At 34.2% G+C, this 24,334-nt stretch overlaps 2 protein-coding genes across 14 annotated transcripts; both read left to right on the top strand.

The window, feature by feature from the left end:
- Window positions 1–83: 83 nt before the first annotated feature.
- LOC125852203 (deacetoxyvindoline 4-hydroxylase-like) lies at window positions 84–19,074 on the top strand. 13 transcript variants are annotated; one of them, XM_049531933.1, is made up of 5 exons: window positions 327–365; window positions 10,238–10,325; window positions 17,452–17,845; window positions 18,195–18,516; window positions 18,593–19,074. In XM_049531933.1, the coding sequence occupies exons 1-5, from the start codon at window positions 342–344 to the stop codon at window positions 18,842–18,844; spliced, it is 1,080 nt and encodes a 359-aa protein (XP_049387890.1). In that variant the 5' UTR covers window positions 327–341; the 3' UTR covers window positions 18,845–19,074. The 13 variants fall into 13 exon arrangements, with proteins under 13 accessions (XP_049387893.1, XP_049387894.1, XP_049387892.1 ...); XM_049531931.1 differs by lacking the exon at window positions 327–365 and adding an exon at window positions 4,996–5,075 and having other exon boundaries at window positions 10,244–10,325; XM_049531934.1 differs by lacking the exon at window positions 10,238–10,325 and having other exon boundaries at window positions 104–500; window positions 17,499–17,845.
- LOC125852205 (deacetoxyvindoline 4-hydroxylase-like) lies at window positions 2,655–14,861 on the top strand. The gene is made up of 4 exons (XM_049531944.1): window positions 2,655–3,248; window positions 3,617–3,938; window positions 4,014–4,271; window positions 14,654–14,861. The coding sequence occupies exons 1-3, from the start codon at window positions 2,740–2,742 to the stop codon at window positions 4,251–4,253; spliced, it is 1,071 nt and encodes a 356-aa protein (XP_049387901.1). The 5' UTR covers window positions 2,655–2,739; the 3' UTR covers window positions 4,254–4,271; window positions 14,654–14,861.
- Window positions 19,075–24,334: the final 5,260 nt, after the last annotated feature.

Here is a 24,334-nt window from a genome sequence, read left to right as displayed (position 1 = left end):
TTTTAGGTTACTCTGCACTCTTTCTGTTTCCAATGTGTGAATATTTTTTTAATCATATGATCAGCCTTCTTCCTTCTTTTGTGTTTAACCCCAATAGGATTTTTCAGAAATCCATGTGGTGCATTTATGGTTTCTTTGCAATATGTCCACCTAACTTCATTAGTTTATACTTTATAGTAAAAAACATTAAACTACTATTTTAACGAATTCTAGGACAAAGTGATTCCCCAGATCTGCAGTCTTAACTTCAAGCTAATTAAAAAGAGACACTCAAGAGTTGACCTTGTTGTAATTAAGAAGAAAATATACCTGGCACTGAAAAGTCTAAAGCTGAATTAGAAATGGATTATGATCCATGGGATGAGGTTAAGGCTATTGATGATACAAAGGCTGGTATTAAGGGACTAGTCGATTCTGGAATAGTCAAGATTCCAAGAATTTTCATTAGGCCACCTCATGAACTTGCTGAGGAGTTGAATATGTGCAAGTCGACTCTACAGGTTCCAGTGGTGGATCTCAGTGGCATACAAGTTGAAGATGGGCGTAAGAAGATTGTTGATGAAATAAGGGAAGCATCTGAGAAATGGGGCCTTTTCCAACTGATAAATCATGGGATTCCTTCAAGTGTTTTGGAAGGAATGATCCATGGGACTCGTAAATTTCATGAACAAGATGTTGAAATGAAGAAAGAATACTATTCGTCTGATCCAACCAGAGTAGTTAGATATGAGAGCAATCTTAAACTGTTGACAACAAAAGGAAGGACTGCAACCTGGAAGGATTCATTACTTATCTCTGTGCTTGAACCTGAAGAAATACCACCAGTTTGCAGGTAACTCTGTATTTTATGCGCTTGATTTTATTTCTATATATGTCATGTTTGATGCGTACAAGGTGTTGAAGTTTTTGTAACTTAGTAATCTCTGATCTTTTCCTAATATCCAGGAGATCGTTCCTTGAGTACAAAAATCATGTCATAAAACTAGGGGACATTCTTCTTGGCTTACTATCAGAAGCTCTTGGGCTAAAACCTGACCACTTGAAAGCTGCGGAATGTGACAAAGGACTAGCATTGGCATGCCATTACTACCCAGCATGCCCACAGCCAGAGCTAACTCTTGGTAGTGGCAAGCATACAGATCCTGTTTTCCTTACCATTCTGCTTCAAGATCAGATTGGTGGGCTCCAAGTCATGTGTGATAACCAATGGGCCGATGTTGAACCGATTGAACATGGTCTGGTTGTTAGTGTTGGAGACCTTCTTCAGGTTTGCAACAAAACCAAACTTTTTATTCTCATTTCTTTACAAATTGTTACTCATCTCCATCTGATTTTGTAACAGATCCTATCAAATGACAAGTTTGTAAGTGTGATTCATAGAGTTGTAGCGAAAAAGATAGGACCAAGGATTTCAGTGGCTTGCTTCTTCACTGGAGGTTCTTCACCTCCGAAGATGTATGGTCCAATCAAAGAGCTCATATCAGAAGAAAAACCCCCACTATATGAAGACTTTCTAGTAGCTGATTATTTCGCTAAGTATTTGTCCAGGCCTCTTGATAATACTGGTCTTGATCTTTTCAGACTTTGAATAGAGACCGATAACCACATCACCAAGCAGCAGATAAAATAACCATATACCATCAGGAAATACTATCATCATTCAAAAAGAGCAACGCCAGAGTTTGCGATTCACAGTACAATAATGTTTTTTTAACAATGTCTTTCTTATTCTGCTGTTTATTTTCAAATAAAGGGATAAATTTCAAGAACATACTCCCTTGTGTATCCTTCAATTTGTTCCTATAATAATGTTATGCACTATAATCAGTTGTGTATGGGATCCAGTGGATCTTTCAAGTGATCACTATTAACTGCTGTCTTAGTTGCTTTAGTTTCAATACATATTTCACATTGTTAATATTATTTGAGTCTAAACCAAGAAACTGCGTGTTCTTTATATACGGGACATTAACATGTCCTAATCTACTAGGCAACAAAGATATAGACTCAATCATATAAGCAGAAGTAGATGCATTTTCACTTATATCATCTAAAATATTAAGTTTATGTCCAGGCCTCTTGGTACATCTGTCCTTGACCTTTTCAGACTGTGAAGAGACATCAAAAGCTACATTACCAAGCAGCGACAAACGCCATCGGTATAGTCCTTCATAAAACCTATGATTGTTATTACATTAAAGTATGTTCTTATCTGTACAATAATGTTTTACACATGAGTACTGGAGGAATATGCAGCTTATCCCCATTTATTTATTCTGCACTCTTTCTGTTTCCAGTGTGTGAATTTTTTTTAATCATATGCTCAGCCTTCTTACTCCTTTTGTATCTAACCCCAATAGGATTTTCCAGAAATCCATGTGGTGTATTTATGGTTTCTTTGCAACATGTCCACCTAACTTCATTAGTTTATAGTAAAAAACATTAAACTAATATTTTACAGAATTCTAGGACAGAGTGATACCCAGATCTAAAGTCTTAACTTCAAACTAATTATAAAAGATATACTATCTCTGTCCCTTTTTACTTTTCATTTTTGACAAATCAAGAAAAAACAATATTTTTTTATGTCAATTATTATTTTCTTAATATGTTTGGCAAGTAAAAAATTAACAAGTAAATAGAGACAAAGCAAGTTTCTTCTGAATATTCAAGAGTTGACCTTGTTGAAATTAAGAAGAAAACATATCCGGCACTGAAGAGTCTCAGGCTGAATTAGAAATGGATTATGATCCATTGGATGAGGTAAAGGCTATTGATGATACAAAGGCTGGTGTTAAGGGACTTGTCGATTCTGGAATAGTCGAGATTCCAAGAATTTTCATAAGGCCACCTCATGAACTTGCTGAAGAGTTAAATATGTGCAAGTCAACTCTACAGGTTCCAGTGGTGGATCTAAGTGGCATACAAGTTGAAAATGGGCGTAAGAAGATTGTTGATGAAATAAGGGCAGCATCTGAGAAATGGGGATTTTTCCAACTGATAAATCATGGGATTCCTTCAAGTGTTTTGGAAGGAATGATTGATGGGACTCGTAAATTTCATGAACAAGATGTTGAAGTGAAGAAAGAGTACTATTCGTCTGATCCAACAGCCAGACGAGTTAGATATGATAGCAATCTTCAGATGTACAAAACAAAAGGAAAGACTGCAAACTGGAAGGATTCATTATACATCTCTGGGCTAGTTTCTGGTCACATTGAACCAGAAGAAATTCCAGAAGTTTGCAGGTAACTATGTATTTTCTGCACTTGAATTTCAATTCTATTTCTGTCCAGTTTAACGCATACAAGGTATTGAAGTTTTTGCATTATATCTTCAGACTTATGGATTAGAGGTCACTGCCTCAGTATAGTGGTTTATCTTCATTTCTCGTTGATATTTGGTTACGTGTTGCCAGTGGCGAATCTAGAGTTGAAATTCCTAGATATGTTCCAGTCGCCTTTAAAGAAGTGATACTACATTATGAAATCATTAGGTTCAGGGGAGCCCAACGTGTTACTGCTTCAGCAGCATTCTGAAAATTTCTTTCGTATGGGGCAAAATTGTTTGATCCTTATAGTTTTTTTTGCAACTTATATCTTTTCCCAATGTCCAGGAAAACATCTCTTGAGTACATAAATCATGCCATAAAATTAGAAGACATTCTTCTTGGCTTACTATCAGAAGCTCTCGGGCTAAAGTCAAACCACTTGAAAGCCACCGAATGTGACAAAGGACAAATGTTGGCATGTCATTATTACCCGGCATGCCCACAGCCAGAGCTAACTCTTGGTACTGGTAAACATACAGATCCTGTTTTCCTTACAATTCTGCTTCAAGATCAAAGTGGTGGGCTCCAAGTCATGTGTGATAACCAATGGACCGATGTTACACCGATTGAATATGGTTTGGTTGTTAATATTGGTGATCTCCTTCAGGTTTGCAACAAAACATAACTTTTTGTTCTCATTTTTTCACAAATTGTAACTCAACTCAAACTGATTTTGTAACAGATCGTATCAAATGACAAGTTTGTAAGTGCAATTCATAGAGTTGTAGCAACTAAGGTAGGACCAAGGATTTCTGTGGCATGCTTTTTCAGTTCGGTATCTCCAAAGATGTTTAGTCCAATCAAAGAGCTCATATCGGAAGAAAAGCCCCCACTATATAAAGACTTTCTAGTAGCTGATTATCTCGCTAAATTTTTCTCCAAACCTCTTGATAAGACTGGTCTTGATCTTTTCAGACTGTGAATAGAGACCGAACACAACGTCACCAAGAAGCAGCAAAAACTATCAGAAAAGACTATCATCATTCAGACAGAACAATGTCAGAGTTTGTGGTAAATCTCAAGAACAAACTCCCTTAAGTGTCCTTCAATTTGTTCCTCTAATAATGCATGTACTATTTCTCCTAGTATCCCTAGCTATCTTATTTTCGCTACTTCAATTGTAATTCTGTCGTTGAAGTATCAGTTTCATTGCTATTTGTTACAGTTCTCCACATCAATCTAACATACCCTCTCTGTTGAGTGTTATTGCCAATTATCCACAATAATACATTAACATATCTTAAACTCCAATTTTTTTATAATCCAAACTATTTTCCTTTTATTTCACCTTATACTTAGGCCTTTTGAGATAGTATAGGGACATTTTCGGCCCTTTTAAGTTTACAGAATTATGATTCAAAAAATCATAATATATAATTGATAAATTAATTTAGTGAAGTCAAACTTCATTAATTTTCGACTATAGTTATAGAGAACTATAAATGGCTGGTATAATTGATTAACAGTATCCAAAAGGATCCACAATAACTTGTTATTTATGGATATTTAGCTGACTTTACATGTTTATTTGATCAATCAATTAATAATTAGGAGGAATTGGTCTCACATCTTGATTGTTATGATAATGTACCACAGAATTTCTATGTACTTGCTCAATATCAGAACGAGCTTGTCTGCTGACCACTATCGTCCCATTTTGGAGTGCAACCATCTTGTCCGTTGAACTAGCTAGAAGCTATCAATTTAGATTGAAATGGATTATGATCCATCGGATGAGAGAAAGGCTATTGATGATACAAAAGCTGGTGTTAAGGGACTAGTTAACTCTGGAATAGTCGAGATTCCAAGACTTTTCATTAGGCCACCTCATGAACTTGCTGAGGAGTTGAACATGTGCAAGTCAACTCTACAGGTTCCAGTTGTGGATCTAAGTGGAATAGAGGTTAAAGATCGGCGTAAGAAGATTGTTGATGAAATAAGGGAAGCATCTGAGAAATGGGGATTTTTCCAACTGATAAATCATGGGATTCCTTCAAGTAGTTTGGAAGGAATGATCGATGGGACTCGTAAATCTCTTGAACAAGATGTTGAAGTGAAGAAAGAATACTATTCGTCTGATCCAACAGCCAGAAGAGTTTGTTGGAATGTATGCGTCCACTATTAGTCAACGGACCAGGTCCCTTGACTCAGCAAGAACAGTAGCTGAAGTAAAGATGCGGAAAATACATAGCACAATATAAAGACAGGCACAAGAGTTTTATGTGGAAACCTCCTTGCTCAAGGGGGTAAAACCATGACTTGTCATACATGATTTTCCAACTGTTTTCACTAATCTTCTCAAGCAAAGGTGAAACACTACAACATCAAATAAGATTAAGCCATTAATCTCAAAGCTAAGTAATAACCCTATTACTTACTGAGCCTAAGCAGATACCACACTGCCCACTAAGTTGTCAACCCTAGACAACTTAGACTTCAACTAAGTAGATACCACACTGCCCACTAAATCAATTAGCTCCTAGATGACTTAGAATTTGACTAAGGAGATACAACATTGCCCACTAAATTAGTTAACTCTAACCGATTTAGACTTTTACAAACCGAACAAAAGATTTGAATACTTCATAGATTACAAACAAATTTACAATGTAAGCACAGAAGTATAACTCCTAAGACAACTATGACACTTGCAGCTTGATCAGGTCCCAGTTGCGCCTTTGGGGAATACTTCAACAAGATGGGTCTTTGCTTGTGTTCTTGAGAATTTTCAAGATGCAAAAACTAAGGTTGTGTCTATTGAACATAACCTTTATGAATAATAGACACAACCTTCGAGGCCATACCATTAGCCGAGGTTTCTGCCACAGTTGGAGACTGTGCACCAACCAATTGTACTTTTTATAGCGTGGCATTTTTGTGTACATTGACACAAGGATCAGGTCCCTTTACAAGGTCTCATGGTTTGTCAAATCATCAAAACTTCAAATAACACCGCTTCTAGATAAAGTTAAAGCATATAGTAAGTGATGTGACTATTCTTTTTAGCCAAAAATTCTTACTCTCTAACTCTGTGTTTCATTTTATATGACATCTTTTTTCTTAAATCAATTTCCAAAAAAATATCATCTTATTATAACAAAAAAAAAAAATTAACTTTAAAAGTTTCTTTTTTAACTTTGTCTTAATGAAATCATTTTCAGTTACACAAATATTCAAGAATTGTTTAGACCAAAAATTTCAAAATAAAAAAATCGTAAAAAAGCGTGTCAAAAATCAAGGGGTGCTATATAAGATATGGATTCTCCCCATATCTAATATAATATACCACTATATAATATAATAATCATTTCATCTCCTCTAATCTCTTGATCTATCTAATATAAGTAATCATTTCATCTCCAAGTAATATTCATCTATTTCTCTGGCGATATCCACTTGTAAGTTCTTCTTACTTAATTATTATTGTCTTGCTCTAGATCTCTTCATCTCACTTTAGCGGTTTGTAAATTTAATTTTTAATTTCAACTCGTTTTAAAATTTTTTATGTACATTTACTCGATTGAACTAGGTAGAAGATTGAAATGGATGAGAAAAAAGCTGGTATTAAGGGACTAGTTGACTCTGGAATAGTCGCTGAGGAGTTGAATATGTGTAAGTCAACTCTACAGGTTCCAGTAGTGGATCTAAGTGGCATAGAAGTTGAAGATGGGCGTAAAAAGATTGTTGATGAAATAAGGGAAGCATCTGAGAAATGGGGACNATATGTATTTGTATATATGACAAGCGAGATTGAGAGAGGGAGGAGAGAGGCGAGCGAGATTGGGAGAGGAAGGAGAGAGGCGAGTGAGAGAGGGCAGAGAGTGGGAGAGAGGTGAATTATATATGTATATTGGTTAGATAATTGTATATTATACATATGCATTTGTATATATGGCAAGCGAGATTGGGAGAGGGAGGAGAAAGGCGAGCGAGATTGTGAGGGGGAGGAGAGAGGCAAGCGAGAGAGGGCAGAGAGTGGGAGAGAGGTGAATCGAATAGGTATATCGGTTAGATAATTGTATATTATACATATGTATTTGTATATTCTGGCGAATTATACATATACAAACGTGACTAATTATACAAACTCGAAGTCAGCCCACGTAATTAATATATAATTTTAGTCGCGAGTGGTAATTATAGCAAACTATAACTATGATGAGTAATTAAGTAGTATAAGTTAGATGTTGAAGTGAAGAAAGAGTACTATTCGTCTGATTTAACAGCTAGACGAGTTAGATATGATAGCAATCTTCATGTGTACAAAACAAAAGGAAAGACTGCATACTGGAAGGATTCATTAATCTTATCTGGGCTAGTTTCTGGTCACAATGAACCAAAAGAAATACCAGAAGTTTGCAGGTAACTGTATTTTCTGCACTTGGAATTTCAATTCTATATCTTTCCTGTTTGATGCGTACACGGTGTTGAAGTTTTTGCATTATATCTTCAGACTTATGTCACTGCCTCAGTATAGCAGTTTATCTTCATTTCTTATTGATATTTGGATACTTGTTGCCAGTGGCGGATCTCATGTAGCATTTTCAGAAGTGATACTACATTATGAAATCATAACGTGTTTCTGCTTCAGCAGCATTCTGAAAATTTCTCAGTATAGGGCAAAATTATTTGACCTTTTCCTAATGTCCAGGAAAACATCCCTCGAGTACATAAAGCATGTCATAAAACTAGAAGACACTCTTCTTGGCTTACTATCAGAAGCTCTCGGGCTAAAGCGAAACCACTTGAAAGCTACCGAATGTGACAAAGGACAAACATTGGTATGCCATTACTACCCGGCATGCCTACAGCCAGAGCTAACTCTTTGTACTCCAAAGCATACAGATCCTGTTTTCGTTACCATTCTGCTTCAAGATCAGAGTGGTGGTCTCCAAGTCATGCGTGATAACCAATGGGCCGATGTTGAACCGATTGAACATGGTTTGGTTGTTAATATTGGTGACCTTTTTCAGGTTTGCAACAAAACACAACTTTTTGTTCTCATTTTTTCATAAACTGTTATTCATCTCATACTGATTTTGTAACAGATCCTCTCAAATGACAAGTTTGTAAGTGCAACTCATAGAGTTGTAGCGAAAAATGTAGGACCAAGGATGTCAGTGGCATGCTTCTTCAATGAAAGTTCTGTATCTCCAAAGATATTTGGTCCAATCAAAGAGCTCATATCGGAAGAAAATCCCCCGCTGTATAAAGACTTTCAAGTAGCTGATTATCTCACTAATTTTTACTCCAAGCCTCTTGATAAGACTAGTCTTGATCTTTTCAGACTGTGAATAGAGACCGAGCACCACATCGCCAAGCAGCAGCAAAAACCATCAGAAAAGACTATCATCATTCAGACAGAACAATGTCGATCAGAGTTTGCGATACGCAGTACAATGATGAAGAGATTAACTTCAAGAACATACTCCCTTATGTATCCTTCGATATGTTCTTTGTAATAATGTTATGCATTATCAAATCAGTTCCATATTGGATATGTTTTATTTAAAAGTATATATAAAAGAAAAAATGACTGAGTCTTCGAAAACAGATTAAACTTATGGTTTAAGAGAAATCGGGTTTCCAAAAGGACAGAGTCGCCACTTAATTTTTAGTAAAAAATCAAGAAAAAATACTTACGGTTTTCAAAAAGATTTAAACAGATAAAATCAATTGAAAACGGGTTCGAAGTTCAATATACATTCCGAGAAGGTGTTAGGCCCTAGAAATGCCCGCTAACTTGCGGTTGACCGGCGATTTGACTAAAATGACTTTGACTAATTTTGAGAAATTTAACATAAGAATATTTAAATAAATTACAATATTTAATTAATTTTGAGAAAATAATTAGATAAACGACACATTTTTATTTTTTAGAGAAAAGGATCCGAAGTGAAACAATTGAATTAAATTGCACTTGAATGGAATTGTTTTAAAAAAAAAAAAGAAAAAAAAACTAGATTAATTAGAGTTTATCCTTTTACATCATTTTAAAAATAATTTGAACCAACCTGATTAATTAAAGCATGAAACCTTTTTTTTTTTGAATTGAAAATGAAAATATAAAATTTTGACTAAATATTCAATAAAAGCATGAGAGTCGGTAAAAATTAAAATAAACTAACATAAAGAATGTTCATCTTTTGGGGAATTAACTAAGTTAAACCAAATTAAATAAAANTCTCAAGAACAAACTCCCTTAAGTGTCCTTCAATTTGTTCCTCTAATAATGCATGTACTATTTCTCCTAGTATCCCTAGCTATCTTATTTTCGCTACTTCAATTGTAATTCTGTCGTTGAAGTATCAGTTTCATTGCTATTTGTTACAGTTCTCCACATCAATCTAACATACCCTCTCTGTTGAGTGTAATTGCCAATTATCCACAATAATACATTAACATATCTTAAACTCCAATTTTTTTATAATCCAAACTATTTTCCTTTTATTTCACCTTATACTTAGGCCTTTTGAGATAGTATAGGGACATTTTCGGCCCTTTTCAGTTTACAGAATTATGATTCAAAAAATCATAATATATAATTGATAAATTAATTTAGTGAAGTCAAACTTCATTAATTTTCTACTATAGTTATAGAGAACTATAAATGGCTTGTATAATTGATTAATAGTATCCAAAAGGATCCACAATAACTTGTTATATATGGATATTTAGCTGACTTTACATGTTTATTTGATCAATCAATTAATAATTAGGAGGAATTGGTCTCACATCTTGATTGTTATGATAATGTACCACAGAATTTCTATGTACTTGCTCAAGATCAGAACGAGCTTGTTTGCTGACCACTATCGTCCCATTTTGGAGCGCAACCATCTTGTCCGTTGAACTAGCTAGAAGCTATCAATTTAGATTGAAATGGATTATGATCCATTGGATGAGGTAAAGGCTATTGATGATACAAAGGCTGGTGTTAAGGGACTTGTCGATTCTGGAATAGTCGAGATTCCAAGAATTTTCATAAGGCCACCTCATGAACTTGCTGAAGAGTTAAATATGTGCAAGTCAACTCTACAGGTTCCAGTGGTGGATCTAAGTGGCATACAAGTTGAAGATGGGCGTAAGAAGATTGTTGATGAAATAAGGGCAGCATCTGAGAAATGGGGATTTTTCCAACTGATAAATCATGGGATTCCTTCAAGTAGTTTGGAAGGAATGATCGATGGGACTCGTAAATTTCATGAACAAGATGTTGAAGTGAAGAAAGAGTACTATTCGTCTGATCCAACAGCCAGACGAGTTAGATATGATAGCAATCTTCATGTGTACAAAACAAAAGGAAAGACTGCAAACTGGAAAGATTCACTACATATCTCTTGGCGAGTTTTTGGTCACAATGAACCAGAAGAAATACCACCAATTTGCAGGCAACTCTGTATTTTGCGCACTTGAATTTCAATTCTATATCTGTCCTGTGTGATTGTATATATTGAAGTATTTGCATAAAATCTAAGGATCTATTGATTAGAGGTCACTGCACAGTGGTCTACCTTCATTTCTTGTTGATATTTGGTTACGTGTTGCCAGTGATGGATCTAGAGTACAACTTAAGGGGTCACGGGAACCTTTTGCCCAAACCTTGTATATAAATATTTATTAAGAATTCCACTAAATATCTATAAATATTTGACTATGAATCCAATTATTAGTGCATATCAACCTTAAAGAAGTGATATCGCCTTCTGAAATCATTAGGAACGGGGGATTCCAACTCCATCTAAAGCGCACAATTGTTTGATATTTATGGGCTTTTTTGGCAACTTATTAACCTCTGATCTTTTCCTAATGTCCAGGAAAACACCCGTTGTGTACATAAATCATGTCATAAAACTTCAACACATTCTTCTTGGCTTACTATCTGAAGCTCTCGGGCTAAATCCAAACCACTTGAAAACATCATTCAGTCATGTCAACTAGGAGAGAGTGAGATTTTTGAAGTGTCAAGTATATTTGAAGGAAAATAGTGATAATTGAGTGATATTTTGGTCCGGGTGACCATTTAGGGAATTCACTCAATATCCATTTACATGATAAAGCTAAGCATATAGTAAAGTGATGTGACTATTCTTTTTAGACTAAAATTCGTACTCTTTGTGTCGGTACCTTTTTTTTAGTCAATTTCAAAAAAAATATATCATCTTAATTATTATAATTAAAAATAATTTAACTTTAATATTTTCTTTGTACCCTTGCTTTAATGATATCATTTTCGGTCACACAAATATTTAAGGATTATTTAGACCACAAGTTTCAAAAGTCTTTTTTTTTTCATCTTAAAAAACATGTCAAATCAAAGGATGTTATATAAAATGGGACAAAGAAATATTATCTCGAAAAACGACTTGTAATTTAGTTTCAAGTAGTTGCGCAATTATGAGCTAATTTTGAATTATATTTTTCATTCTATCTTCATAATAATGTTATTTAATGGGCATCTTACATAAATCTCACTACTTTAGATCATAATTACTAGGATTCCTGTCACGACCCAGACCGTCGTCAGTGACACCCACACTAACCCTTTGGTGAGAGAACCATTACTACAACTCAAACTAACAACTCAACAAAAATACTAAGGTATTTAAAGATATGGAAGCAGGTTTAAATGCTAAGGAAAAGACATAGGGAGTTCTCATAAACTCCAAACAAAATTCTAACAACCAAAACAATGCGGAATAACACCAAGAATCTGAAAGTCAATGTACCAAAACATCTAAAGTTCAACAAGTCTAAGAATATGGGTACAACCCAATTTAACCTAAGAAATCTTAATGCACTAGTCTAAGTCCGAAATGGGGACATAAACGAAAGAGAACTCATGGAATATCGGAAGAACTGACTCACCCTTGAATTCGAACGATCACTGATCTTCTAAACGAGGTCTGTCAATAGCCGCTTGAAGATGTCCTGTACTCAACAAAGAAAGAGCAAGTGCAGTATCAATACACAAACACAGTGTACTGGTAGGATCACGCAGCTATCCCAATAAGTGCAACATACATAAGTCATTACAACATAATAATAACATGCATACACCAAACATATACAATATCAATATCATGTACGAATAACGATCAAGTTCACAATTCTCAAATTACACAGTTATGTCAAGTCAATGGTCCTCTCATGGAACCCACACCCAAACTGTTAGTGTACCGGTACGTAGCGTGTCGGAACGCAACACCTGATCCATTCAACAAGCCGCAATCACAATCACATGCATATTCTCATAATCATACAATCAAGTCATGATTCATGACATTCAATCATTCAACTATCCTCATTTACGATTTGTGTGATCAATAATGCAACATTCACATACATGCATGCATCATAATGAAGCAAGAACAAACATATATCACACAACATAAAATCACAACCATCATCTGCCACGAACAAAGCTTGAATCCCCTAAGAAGCTTGATTTTTCTCTTTCTAGATTCTTTTCGCTTGTTCTTGGTCTACAAACAATCATAATAACACGAAAATCAATAAACAATGTCTAATTACCCAAATTAAAGTCAACACTATCAACCCTAGATCAACCCCATGATTCCCAACATCCAAACAGTTCCAAAACCCCGAACAACTAAGTTAATTTGAAAAATGAAAAATGTCTCAACAATTCAATTAATATGAAATGGAGGGAGTATTTAAGAATCGTTTAGAGCATAAGTTTCAAAAATAAAAAAATGGTAAAAAAAACTGTCAAAAATCAAGGGGTGCTATATAAGATAAGGATTCTCCACATCTCTCATCTATCTAATATAATAATCATTTCATCTCCGCGTATCTCTTTATCTATCTAATATAATATACTACTATATAATATAATAATCATTTCATCTCCGCGAATCTCTTGATCTATCTAATATAAGGAATCATTTCATCTCCGCGAATCTCTTGATCTATCTAATATAAGGAGTCATTTCATCTCCGAGTAATATTCATCTATTTCTCTGGCGATATCCACTTGTAAGTTCTTCTTACTTAATTATTATTGTCTTGCTCTAGATCTCTTCATCTCACTTTAGCAGTTTGTAAATTTAATTTTCAATTTCAACTCGTTTTAAAACTTTTTATGTCGATTGAACTAGGTAGAAGATTGAAATGGATGAGAGAAAAGCTGGTATTAAGGGACTAGTTGACTCTGGAATAGTCGCTGAGGAGTTGAATATGTGTAAGTCAACTCTACAGGTTCCAGTAGTGGATCTAAGTGGCATACAAGTTGAAGATGGGCGTAAAAAGATTGTTGATGCAATAAGGGAAGCATCTAAGAAATGGGGCTTATTCCAACTGATAAATCATGGGATTCCTTCAAGTGTTTTGGAAGGAGTGACAGATGGGACTCGTAAATTTCATGAACAAGATGTTGAAGTGAAGAAAGAGTACTATTCGCCTGATCTATCAGCAAGACGAGTTAGATATGAGAGCAATCTTCATCGGTTCGAAACAAAAGGAAAGACAACAGACTTGAAAGATTCATTACACATCCCGTGGCAAGATTCTGGTCACAATGAACCTGAAGAAATACCACCAGTTTGCAGGTAACTAACTCTGTATCTGTCCTGTTTGATGTATATATTGAAGTTTTTGCATTAAATCTAACCTCTCATCTTTTCCAGAAAACCATCCGTTGAGTACATAAATCATGTCATAAAACTAGGGGACATTCTTCTTGGCTTACTATCAGAAGCTCTTGGGCTAAAACCTGACCACTTGAAAGCCGCGGATTGTAACAAAGGACTAATGTTGGCATGTCATTACTACCCGGCATGCCCACAGCCAGAGCTAGCTAACTCTTGGTAAGCATACAGATCCTGTTTTCCTTACCATTGTGCTTCAAGATCAGAATGGTGGGCTCCAAGTCATGTGTGATAACCAATGGGCCGATGTTACACCGATTGAACATGGTTTAGTTGTTAATATTGGTGACCTCCTTCAGGTAATTTGCAACAAAACACACAACTTTTTTGATTTCATTTTATCACAAACTGTTACTCAATCTGATTTTGTAAACAGATCCTATCAAATGACAAGTTTGTAAGTTCAATTCATAGAGTTGTAGCGAAAAATGTAGGACCAAGGATTTCAGCGGCAAGCTTCTTCACTGGAGGTTCTACAACTCCGAAGATGCATGGTCCAATCAAAGAGCTCATATCAGAAGAAAATCCCCCGCTATATAAAGAATTTCAAATAGCTGATTATCTCACTAAGTTTTTCTCCAAGCCTCTTGATAAGACTGGTCTTGATCTTTTCAGACTCTGAAGACAGACCGATCTCCACGTCGCCTAGCAGCATCATAAAAGACTATCATCATTCAGTTGTCGATCAAAATTTGTGATTCGTACTACAATAATGATGTCTAACAATGTCTTTCATATTCTGTTGTTTAATATTAAATAACTTTCTACGGAAATAATTCATAGTTTAGTGATCATCTCAAATTCGAGGACTTTTGTAATTTAGCTTCAAGTAGTTGCGCAATTATGGGCTAATTGAATTATATATGTTTTTTTCATCTCATCTTCATAATCATGTTGGATAATACTATTCATTTTCTGATAAAGTTAGCCATTCCGTAAGTGATGTGACACCTTTTTTTAGCCAAAAATTCAAATTCTTCATTTTATTTTATATTACACTTTTTTTTGTTTGTCCCGAAAAAGATTATCACTTTATTATAATTAAAAATAATTTAACTTTAAAATTTTGCTAGCCTTAATGAAATAATTTTTAGTTATACAAATATTTAAGAGTTGGTTTAGATCACAAATTATAAAAGTTTTGCTTTTTTTATAAACACCGGGTCAAATTAAAGGATATCACATAAAATGGAATTGAGAGAATATTCTTGTCTTTTTCCCGTTATTTCTACTAAAGCCAAACAAAGGTCGATTAATGACATTTTAACCATTTTCATTATTTATATTAGGGCAACTGTGTCATATTATAACCTTGCTTTTTTTAGTACATTCATCTCCACATATTTCTTATCTATCTGATAAAAAGTGTCAAAAATCAAAGGGTGTTATTTCAAAAAAAAAAAAATCATAAAAAAACGTGTCAAAAATCAAGTGATGCTATTTAAAAAAAAAAAAATCATTAAAAAACGTGTCAAAAATGAAGGGATGCTATATTAGATAAGGATTCTCCACATATCTCTCATCTATCTAATATATATAATCATTTCAACTCCGAGTAATATTCATCTATTTTTCAGTTTTGGTTTGGGTCTTCTCTGGCGATATTCACTTGTAAGTTCTTCTTACCTTTTTTTCTAAATAAAAAAAAGTTATTCTTACTTTATTATTGTTTTGCTCTCCATCTATTTTCATTTCACTTTAGCTGTTGCAAATTGAGCTAGTATTATATTCTTGCATTAGGGGTAGGGGTGTAAAAATGAGCTCAAATATAGGCAATTCGTCCAAAATTTTATAAGTTGCGCTTAAGATAATTTGAATTAGATCAACCTTAACTAGTGCCGGCAATATAAACCCATTTTTCACTGACCCGCCCATTAAATATGGGTTGAGAGAGTGATTTTTAAATATGGGAATTATTTGGGATTATACCCATATTTAACCCATTAAAATATGGATATTTTATGGGTAAACTACGGGTCATATATGGGTATAAGGTGTTTTTGTGTAGAAAAGAAAGGAAATTGGTTTAATTGTAATAGTTTATGTAAGTTGTTTTCTGTTAATACTTGTCCCTTTTCTTACATTTTTCATTTGTTTTTCACATTATTATACTTGTACTTTGCTTAGTGATTTTCTTTACTTTGGTGGGTTCATTTTAATCAACTAAAGTATGAAGAGCAGATGCATTAACTATGAGTGGAAACAGAGCTATGAAACTGTTTCAGCTCATTTTCTCAGAGATGAGAGAACTATTGGAGAATTGATGCTCTTTAAATGGGTATAACTACTATTATATCCAACCCATATTTTACCAATTTTAAAATGGGCGGGTTGACTTGTAACCCATTTTTCCTTAACCCATTTTTAACCCCCTCAAATTTTATCCAATCCGCCCATTTGCCAGCACTAACCTCAACTCATTTAAATCTTACCTCATTTTAGAAAAATATTCAATTGAGCCCAATTTAATTTTCAATTTCAATCCGTTTTAAATTTCTTTATCTGCATTAGTCTATGTTCTTTGTACTGTATTTTATTGACATGAACATGGGTTGAAAAGAGAGGACTTAAGCATTATGTTCTTTGTTCTGCATTTTATTTCTATATATATATATATAATATATATAACAAGAAGATAAAGGAAAAACACCAAGGAAAAGTATCACCTATGACAGTTGATACTACTATTTTTTTAGAGATTAATAATTATGCAATAGCATCACCACCTTATGGACAACACTAAAGCCTACACATCTTTTTATAGAATAACCTCAATATCTACAATTTAGTGGTAGAACCAAAATTTTCATTAAGGAGGTTTGAATATAAAATATAAACAAGGTGTTAAATTAGGTCTTAGGCCTAACTCACACCCCAAAAGCTAGCTCAAAGGGAGGAGGATTGCCCAAACCTTATAAGGAGTCCACCCATCTCATTAACCACCGATGTGGGACTTTTGTCATTCTTTAACACAAGGCTAAAATGAATTCAACATCGACTATATAAACGTAAAAAAATTGATCAAACCATGTACAGATGAACCCCTCGGGTTTTGCTAGCTCGGCCTGTCTGCATCCAACATTTGAGCGGGTGAATTCAAATAATGATATGATATGATGATTTACATTGAGAAGTTTGTTGTTGTCTGTAAAATAATGTTTTATACATGAGTAGTGGATTAGCCAAAAACATATTTTTATATCTTCAAATGGATAGGATCTATATCGAGTTATGTATGTTTCCGTTCGCACAGAATTGCTCAAGATCAGAACGAACTTATCTGCTGACCACTATCGTCCCATTCTGGAGCGCAACCATCTTGTCCATTTAACATTGAAATGGATTATGATTCATCAGATGAAAGAAAGGCTATTGATGATACAAAAGCTGGTATTAAGGGATTAGTTGACTCTGGAATAGTGGAGATTCCAAGAATTTTCATTAGGCCACCTCATGAACTTGCTGAGGAGTTGAATATGTGCAAATCAACTCTACAGGTTCCGGTCGTGGATCTAAGTGGCATACAAGTTGAAGATGAGCGTAAGAAGATTGTTGATGAAATAAGGGAAGCAGCTGAGAAATGGGGATTTTTCCAACTGATAAATCATGGGATTCCTTCAAGTGTTTTGGAAGGAATGATCGATGGGACTCGTAAATTTCATGAACAAGATGTTGAAGTGAAGAAAGAGTACTATTCGTCTGATACGACCAGAGAAGTTAGATATGATAGCAATCTTCATGTGTACAAAGCAAAAGGAAAGACAGCATACTGGAAGGATTCATTATTCATATCTGGGCTAGTTTCTGGTCACAATGAACCAGAAGAAATACCACCAGTTTGCAGGTAGCTATGTATTTTTTGCACTTGAATTTCAATTCTATATCTGTCCTGTTTGATGTGTACACGGTGTTGAACTTTTTGAATTATATCTTCTGACTTATTGATTAGAGGTCACTGCCTCAGTATAGCAGTTTATCTTCATTTCTTATTGATCATATTTGGATACGTGTTGCTAGTGGCGGATCTAGAGTATATATTAAGAAATTCCTAGAGATGTTATGGTCACCCTTGCCCTCATGTAGCATTTCAAGAAGTGATACTACATTATGAAATCATTAGGTTCGGGGGAGCCCAACGTGTTTCTGCTTCAGCAGCATTCTGAAATTTTCTTTGATCTTTTCCTAATGTCCAGGAAAACATCCCTTGAGTACATAAAGCATGTCAGAAAACTAGAAGACACTCTTCTTGGCTTACTATCAGAAGCTCTCTGTCTAAAACCAAACCACTTGAAAGCTACCGAATGTGACAAAGGACAAACATTGGTATGCCATTACTACCCGGCATGCCCACAGCCAGAGCTAACTCTCGGTACTTCAAAGCATACAGATCCTTCTTTCCTTACCATTTTGCTTCAAGATCAGAATGGTGGGCTACAAGTCATGTGTGATAACCAATGGGCCGATGTTACACCGATTGAACATGGTTTGGTTGTTAATATTGGTGACCTTCTTCAGGTTTGCAACAAAACACAACTCTTTTGTTCTCATTTTTTCACAAACTGTTACTCATCTCAAACTGATTTTGTAACAGATTCTCTCAAATGACAAGTTTGTAAGTGCAACTCATAGAGTTGTAGCAAATAAGGTAGCAGAACCAAGGATTTCAGTGGCATGCTTCTTCTTCAATGAAAGTTCTGTATCTCCAAAGATATTTGGTCCAATCAAAGAGCTCATTTCAGAAGAAAATCCCCCACAATATAAAGAATTTGATGTATCTGATTATCTCGCTAAGTATTTGTCCAGGCCTCTTGGTAAGACTGGTCTAGATCTTTTCAGACTGTGAATAGAGACCGAACACCACATCGCCAAGCAGCAGCAAAATCCATCTGAAAAGACTATTATCATTCAGACAGAACAATGTCCATCAGAGTTTGTGATAAATTTCAACAACTTACTCCCTTGTGTCTCCTTCAATTGGATCCATTGGATATTTCAAAGTTGAGTGACTTGCTAAGAAAAAAATTCATAATTGAGTGATCATCTGAAATATTATCTCGAAAAGAGGACTTCTGTTGAAAAGGATCTGAAAAATACCTCATCTTTGGTCAAATTTGTTGTTGCGATACTAAACTTTCATGAGGACTTATTACCTCCCTAGACTATTTAATACCGTATTTTAAACATATATATTTGTCCACGTGGACATAAAAAATAATGCAAAATTATAAATAGTAATGTGTCCATGTGGGCACATATATATCTTTAAAATACACTATTAAATAGTTCAGGGGGTAAAAAATACGGTATTAAATAGTCTAGGGAGGTAATAGGTCCTCATGAAAGTTTAGTATCGCAACAGCAAATCCGACCAAAGTTGAGATATTTTTCTGACCCTTATCTCTTATTATTATTATATTAGATAATGGTTGTATTAGATTGAAGGGGGTAGTGGTGAATTCTTGGCGGCTTAGAAATTAGGGGACAAGAAACGGTGCTAATATTATTGTTGTTATTATTATTACTCCTTTTAGTTTGTTATCAATTTTTGGGGATTAGGGGAATTGAATTGTTAGGTGTATCGTATTTTTGTGAATGCCATTAGATTTACGATATTTGAAGAAATTGGAAGAATTGACAAGTTAATGGGCATCAAGACTTAGGAACTTAATTATAAATTTGGGTAAGCTTTTGGGTCTAGGCTAAACCTATAGTGACATGAGTGTTGTTAGTTTCAGAATCTTATTGTGACTATGTACTTGAATAGATTGCATTGATTTGGAAGCCTAACGAAAGGGGAAGGCTCTAAGTCCCAGAGTGATTGTTCAACTATTTGAGACAAGTGAATTTCTAAACCCTTGTTAAGTGTATGGAATTTGTGTATATCCTTGTAATATGTGTTTGGGGGTAATGAGATTTGGTGATGGGTTGAATTGTCCACAATAATTAATTCTAATGATGAAAAAGGGGTAATAAAAGGCAATGTGATTAACTGACTTGATTTATTATGTGTGATTGTGTTCTTTATTGAACCCGTCTACATATCATATTGATATTTGATTGAGAGGCATATCCTTTTTATTGATATCATATCGTGCATATGCATTGACATGTGATTGACTGTGAGTAAAGGTCTAACACGTGGAGATCGTCCGTGCGAGTGATTAATTTGATTATAAGTTGGGCACGTGGAGATCGTCCGTGCTGGGGATTGTTTGATTTATGATAGTGCGTTGAGATCGTCAGCACAAACACGTGGAGATCATCTGTGTCGGTATATGGACCTCGCGAGTCCTCCATGGGTCATGAACTCTCAATGTATTTTCGATGAGTATCATGTATATACGGTTGAGAGAGTATTTGGTATTCTGAGGCATATCATTCATAGTGTCATATTGCATTGCATCCCATGACATCCTTCATTCTTGATGATTATGTGTTTTATTGGTGATTGGAAAATACTTGATATTTGATAACCTCTAATTGATAAACTTGATCTTGTGTGTTGCTGATATTTGTGAGTGCCTTTTGTGAAAGTGGTGATTGATGAATATTGAGTTTGTTATTGAGGATATGTAATTTATTAAAGTGATTGATGTTGAGCTGGGTGCTATGTAAACTGTGAACTGTTAGGTTGGGCTGGTTTATGGATGTTGTAGTTGTGGAGGGTCGGTTGGAGTGTAAGGAGTATACGTATTCTATCCCCTTAGCTTGTGTTTAGAGGTTTACTTGCTGAGTACCGTGTGGTTTGGTACTCACCCCTTGCTTCTACATTTTTTTTTGTAGGTTAAGAGCCCGGACCTTTGTGATATTTTTCTCTTCTCCTTGTCTGAGGCTTCTTATGGAGGTTTGTGAGGTAGCTGCTTGTCATTTTAGCGGACTTTCTTTCTCCTTAATTATGATCTTTTTCTATTCTAGAAACAATGTCATTTGGAATTTGTATTTCTTTCAATTTTGTTATAACACATTAGAGGCTTGTACACGTGACAATCAAATTTTGGGGTATTTTTGAGTTGATTATAAAATTTTCGTATTTTATTGTAATGGTTGAGTTTAGGCTGACTTGTCTTGGTGGGATAAGACGAGTGCCATCACGTCCATTTTTAGGTCGTGACAGCTTGTATGTTTCTCTTCAATTTTTGGCAACTTATCACACACTTATTATAATATTTCCAAAGTTATTGTACTTAATTAGCATGGGATACACAAGCAACATACATTTCTGAGTATATAAATATCGTTATAACAACTCCACACAACTTAACATGGGACACACGTGCCTAGAACTAGTATATATATATATATATATATATATATATATATATATATACATACTAGTCTCTGGGCACGCGCATTGCGCGTGTGTCCCATACGTCAATAATTAAAAACCTTATAAAGTTAAATAAATATTATATTTTAAAATGTAATACCAACTTAACCTCAATCAATTCATCTTACTATTTGCTTCCTTTAAAAATAAGGGTGAAATTATAACATTATAATATTAGATCAATCCTACACATAACTTTAAAGCAATGAACCAAACCTTGCATGTATGATTTATAAAAGGCGGAATGACCTGGGAGACCCCTGTAGTTGGCTCCGTTTGTCAGTTGAACCCTTCTACTCAGAACCCTTAACTCGATGAAACTCTATTTTCTAAACCCCTCTGACCATTGGTCCAGCTTATGTTGCATTAAAATGGTTGAGTTGGACAAATGTGAGACCACACGCGTTTTAAAGCAAGTGAATGCAATATTTTTATTTAAAAATTATTAAAATTATAAGACAAAATAATAATAATAAATTAAAAAAAAATCTCAAAACCTTTCTTCTTCAGCCTACCCCCACCCCTACCCCTTCTCTCTTCTTCTTCCTCAGCCCCACCCCATCTTTTTCTCTTCTTCTTCAGCCCACCCCATCTCACCCCACCCCATCTTTTTTCTCTTCTTCTTCAGCCCAGACACCCCCCGCCCCTGTCCCTACCCCTTTTCTATTCTTCTTCTTTGAGATACACCCCATCACCATAATCATCAAATATAAAATTAAAAAAGCTTTTGCAAGAAAACATATCATTCACCATTTTCATAAATTTAAGATCTATTGCTTGAATTTACTCATAAATATATTTCTTCCAACTTGAAGTTTTTTTTTTTTTTATCAAATCAAAATAAATAGAACACAAAGCATGTGCAAGAGCTAATTACAATCTATCATATTTTATGATTGAAAAAACTTTTAAGTGTAAAATGTGAAGAAAGATGAAAACGATGCATAAGGGTGGATGGGAATGAAGAAGATGAAGTAGGAAGGGGGAAAGAGAGAGAAAATTGCACTTTTTATTTTTTAATATTATTTGTTTTTAAAATTTGATTTCTGAAGTGTCATTGGAATAATAATGATAATAATAATAATAATGATGTGTCATTAAAAATGATGTGGTATTTGATGTGTAAAAAGAGTGTTTTACACGCACACACATTAGATGGGAAAGAGGTTTAAAATATTGTGTTTGAATGAGTTTAATAGTCCATCTGATAAAGTCATAAGTACAAGGGTCCAACTTACAAACAGAGTCAAGTACAAGGGTCTCCCAGGTCATTCCGCCTTTATAATAAAACCACAAAAATGTCGAATCAAATGAAATTTGGTTATGTAAATATAAGGTAATCAAACTTAGTCATTGTAGGACAATGTAGAAGTCATACTTGATATTTCTAAATTTATGAATTCATCTTCCTCCAAATTCTTTTAGGTATTTCTAAATAAAGTGAAGATACCAAACTTGCTATACGCTTTATTATTACTCTCAGATCATGAATTAATTTAGTTGGTTTATAAAAAAAAATTCATACCAGCTTCAAAAATTAAATGCAAAGAATATTGTAACTTTAAAAGCAAAACAATCATTTATATGAATAAAATAAAATAGCTCACGGTATTATACAAAAAAATTTTAAAAAATGTTCAATTAGTATTCATTAAGTAAAAAAGGTTTATTTTAATTCACCGAATAATTTCATAGCATTGAAAGAGATTATGTAGTTGTTTGTACCTAGAACTCCATCCTAAAGTTTTATGTTTTTATCTCTTTTCTCTTCATCTAAATTGAGGAATATAGACACCTCAACTATTGATTAGTTTAAGCAAAAGCAAAATAAAATTAAAAAAAAAAAGGGAAAAGGTAGAAGTACCTCCTAGACTATGACCCAAATTTCAGAGACACACCTTAGCTAAACTAAGGTCCTATTACTTTCCTGAACTCATTTTTTTTTTTTTGTAATTTTGTACACCTTTTTGGCTTATGTGGCATCCAAATATCTCCCACGTGCCTTAACTGCGTGGAGTCACAGAGTATGCCACATAAGCCAAAAGGTGTACAATATTATATATAAAATGAGTTCGGGGGGTAATAGGACCTTAGTTTAGTCAAGGTGTGTCTTTGGATTTCGGTCATAGTCTAGGGGGTACTTGTGTCTTCTCCCTTAAAAAAACAAAATCCTCTCTTGTGTCCATTTGTATTTCCAAAACATTGTAGTTGTGAACATAATAAGTATAATTATTAGTAATTAGTTGAGAATACCAAAATTACTCCAAGCCAAATAGCACCGGATACATTGCAAGGCACTATGTATAGTGATTTTACATTTCTACACAAAATAGTTACAAAGAAGTTCCAGAAAGAGAAACAATCATAAATAAAGAATTAGAATTCAAACAATCCTTTGTAATTTGAAAAAAAAAATCTATAAATGATAAAAATCTTACAAACAAACAATAGAAAAAGAAGGAACTTTACCATAGGAGTACGTAGAAATGCTAGTGGAAGAATTCAAGATGACAAATTTATATTTGATAATGATATATATTGATTTTAGCTACTACAACTCTTCATATTCTTTAATTTAAGATTAAGAGGGGAAAAACCTTGATTCATGTACTATTGACTCTTGTTCTTCCACATTTCCTTTCTAATAAATAACATACAATTAAAAAAATAATTGTATTTGGTAGTGGTATATATTGATTTAGTTACTTCATATTCTTTAATTTAAGATTAAAAGGGGGGAAACCTTGATTCATGTAGGGTGTGTTTGGTATGAAGGAAAATGTTTTCCTAGAAAATGTTTTCTTGGAAAACAAGTTGATTTTTGACTTATTTTCTCATGTTTGGTTGGTGAGTAGAAAATATTTTCCAAAAAAGATTTTTAGTGTTTGATTTATGAATGAAAAATGTTTTTGAAAAATTTCTTTTATTTTTACTAGAGTAAAAAATAATTGTTGAAATTGAAAATAGTTTTAAAAATAAACTTAATTTTTTTTGGGGGGTGGGGGC

This window comes from Solanum stenotomum, unplaced genomic scaffold, assembly GCF_019186545.1.
Source record: "Solanum stenotomum isolate F172 unplaced genomic scaffold, ASM1918654v1 scaffold32800, whole genome shotgun sequence".
Classification (NCBI taxonomy): Eukaryota; Viridiplantae; Streptophyta; class Magnoliopsida; order Solanales; family Solanaceae; genus Solanum; species Solanum stenotomum.
This window is presented reverse-complemented; position numbering and strand designations above follow the sequence as displayed.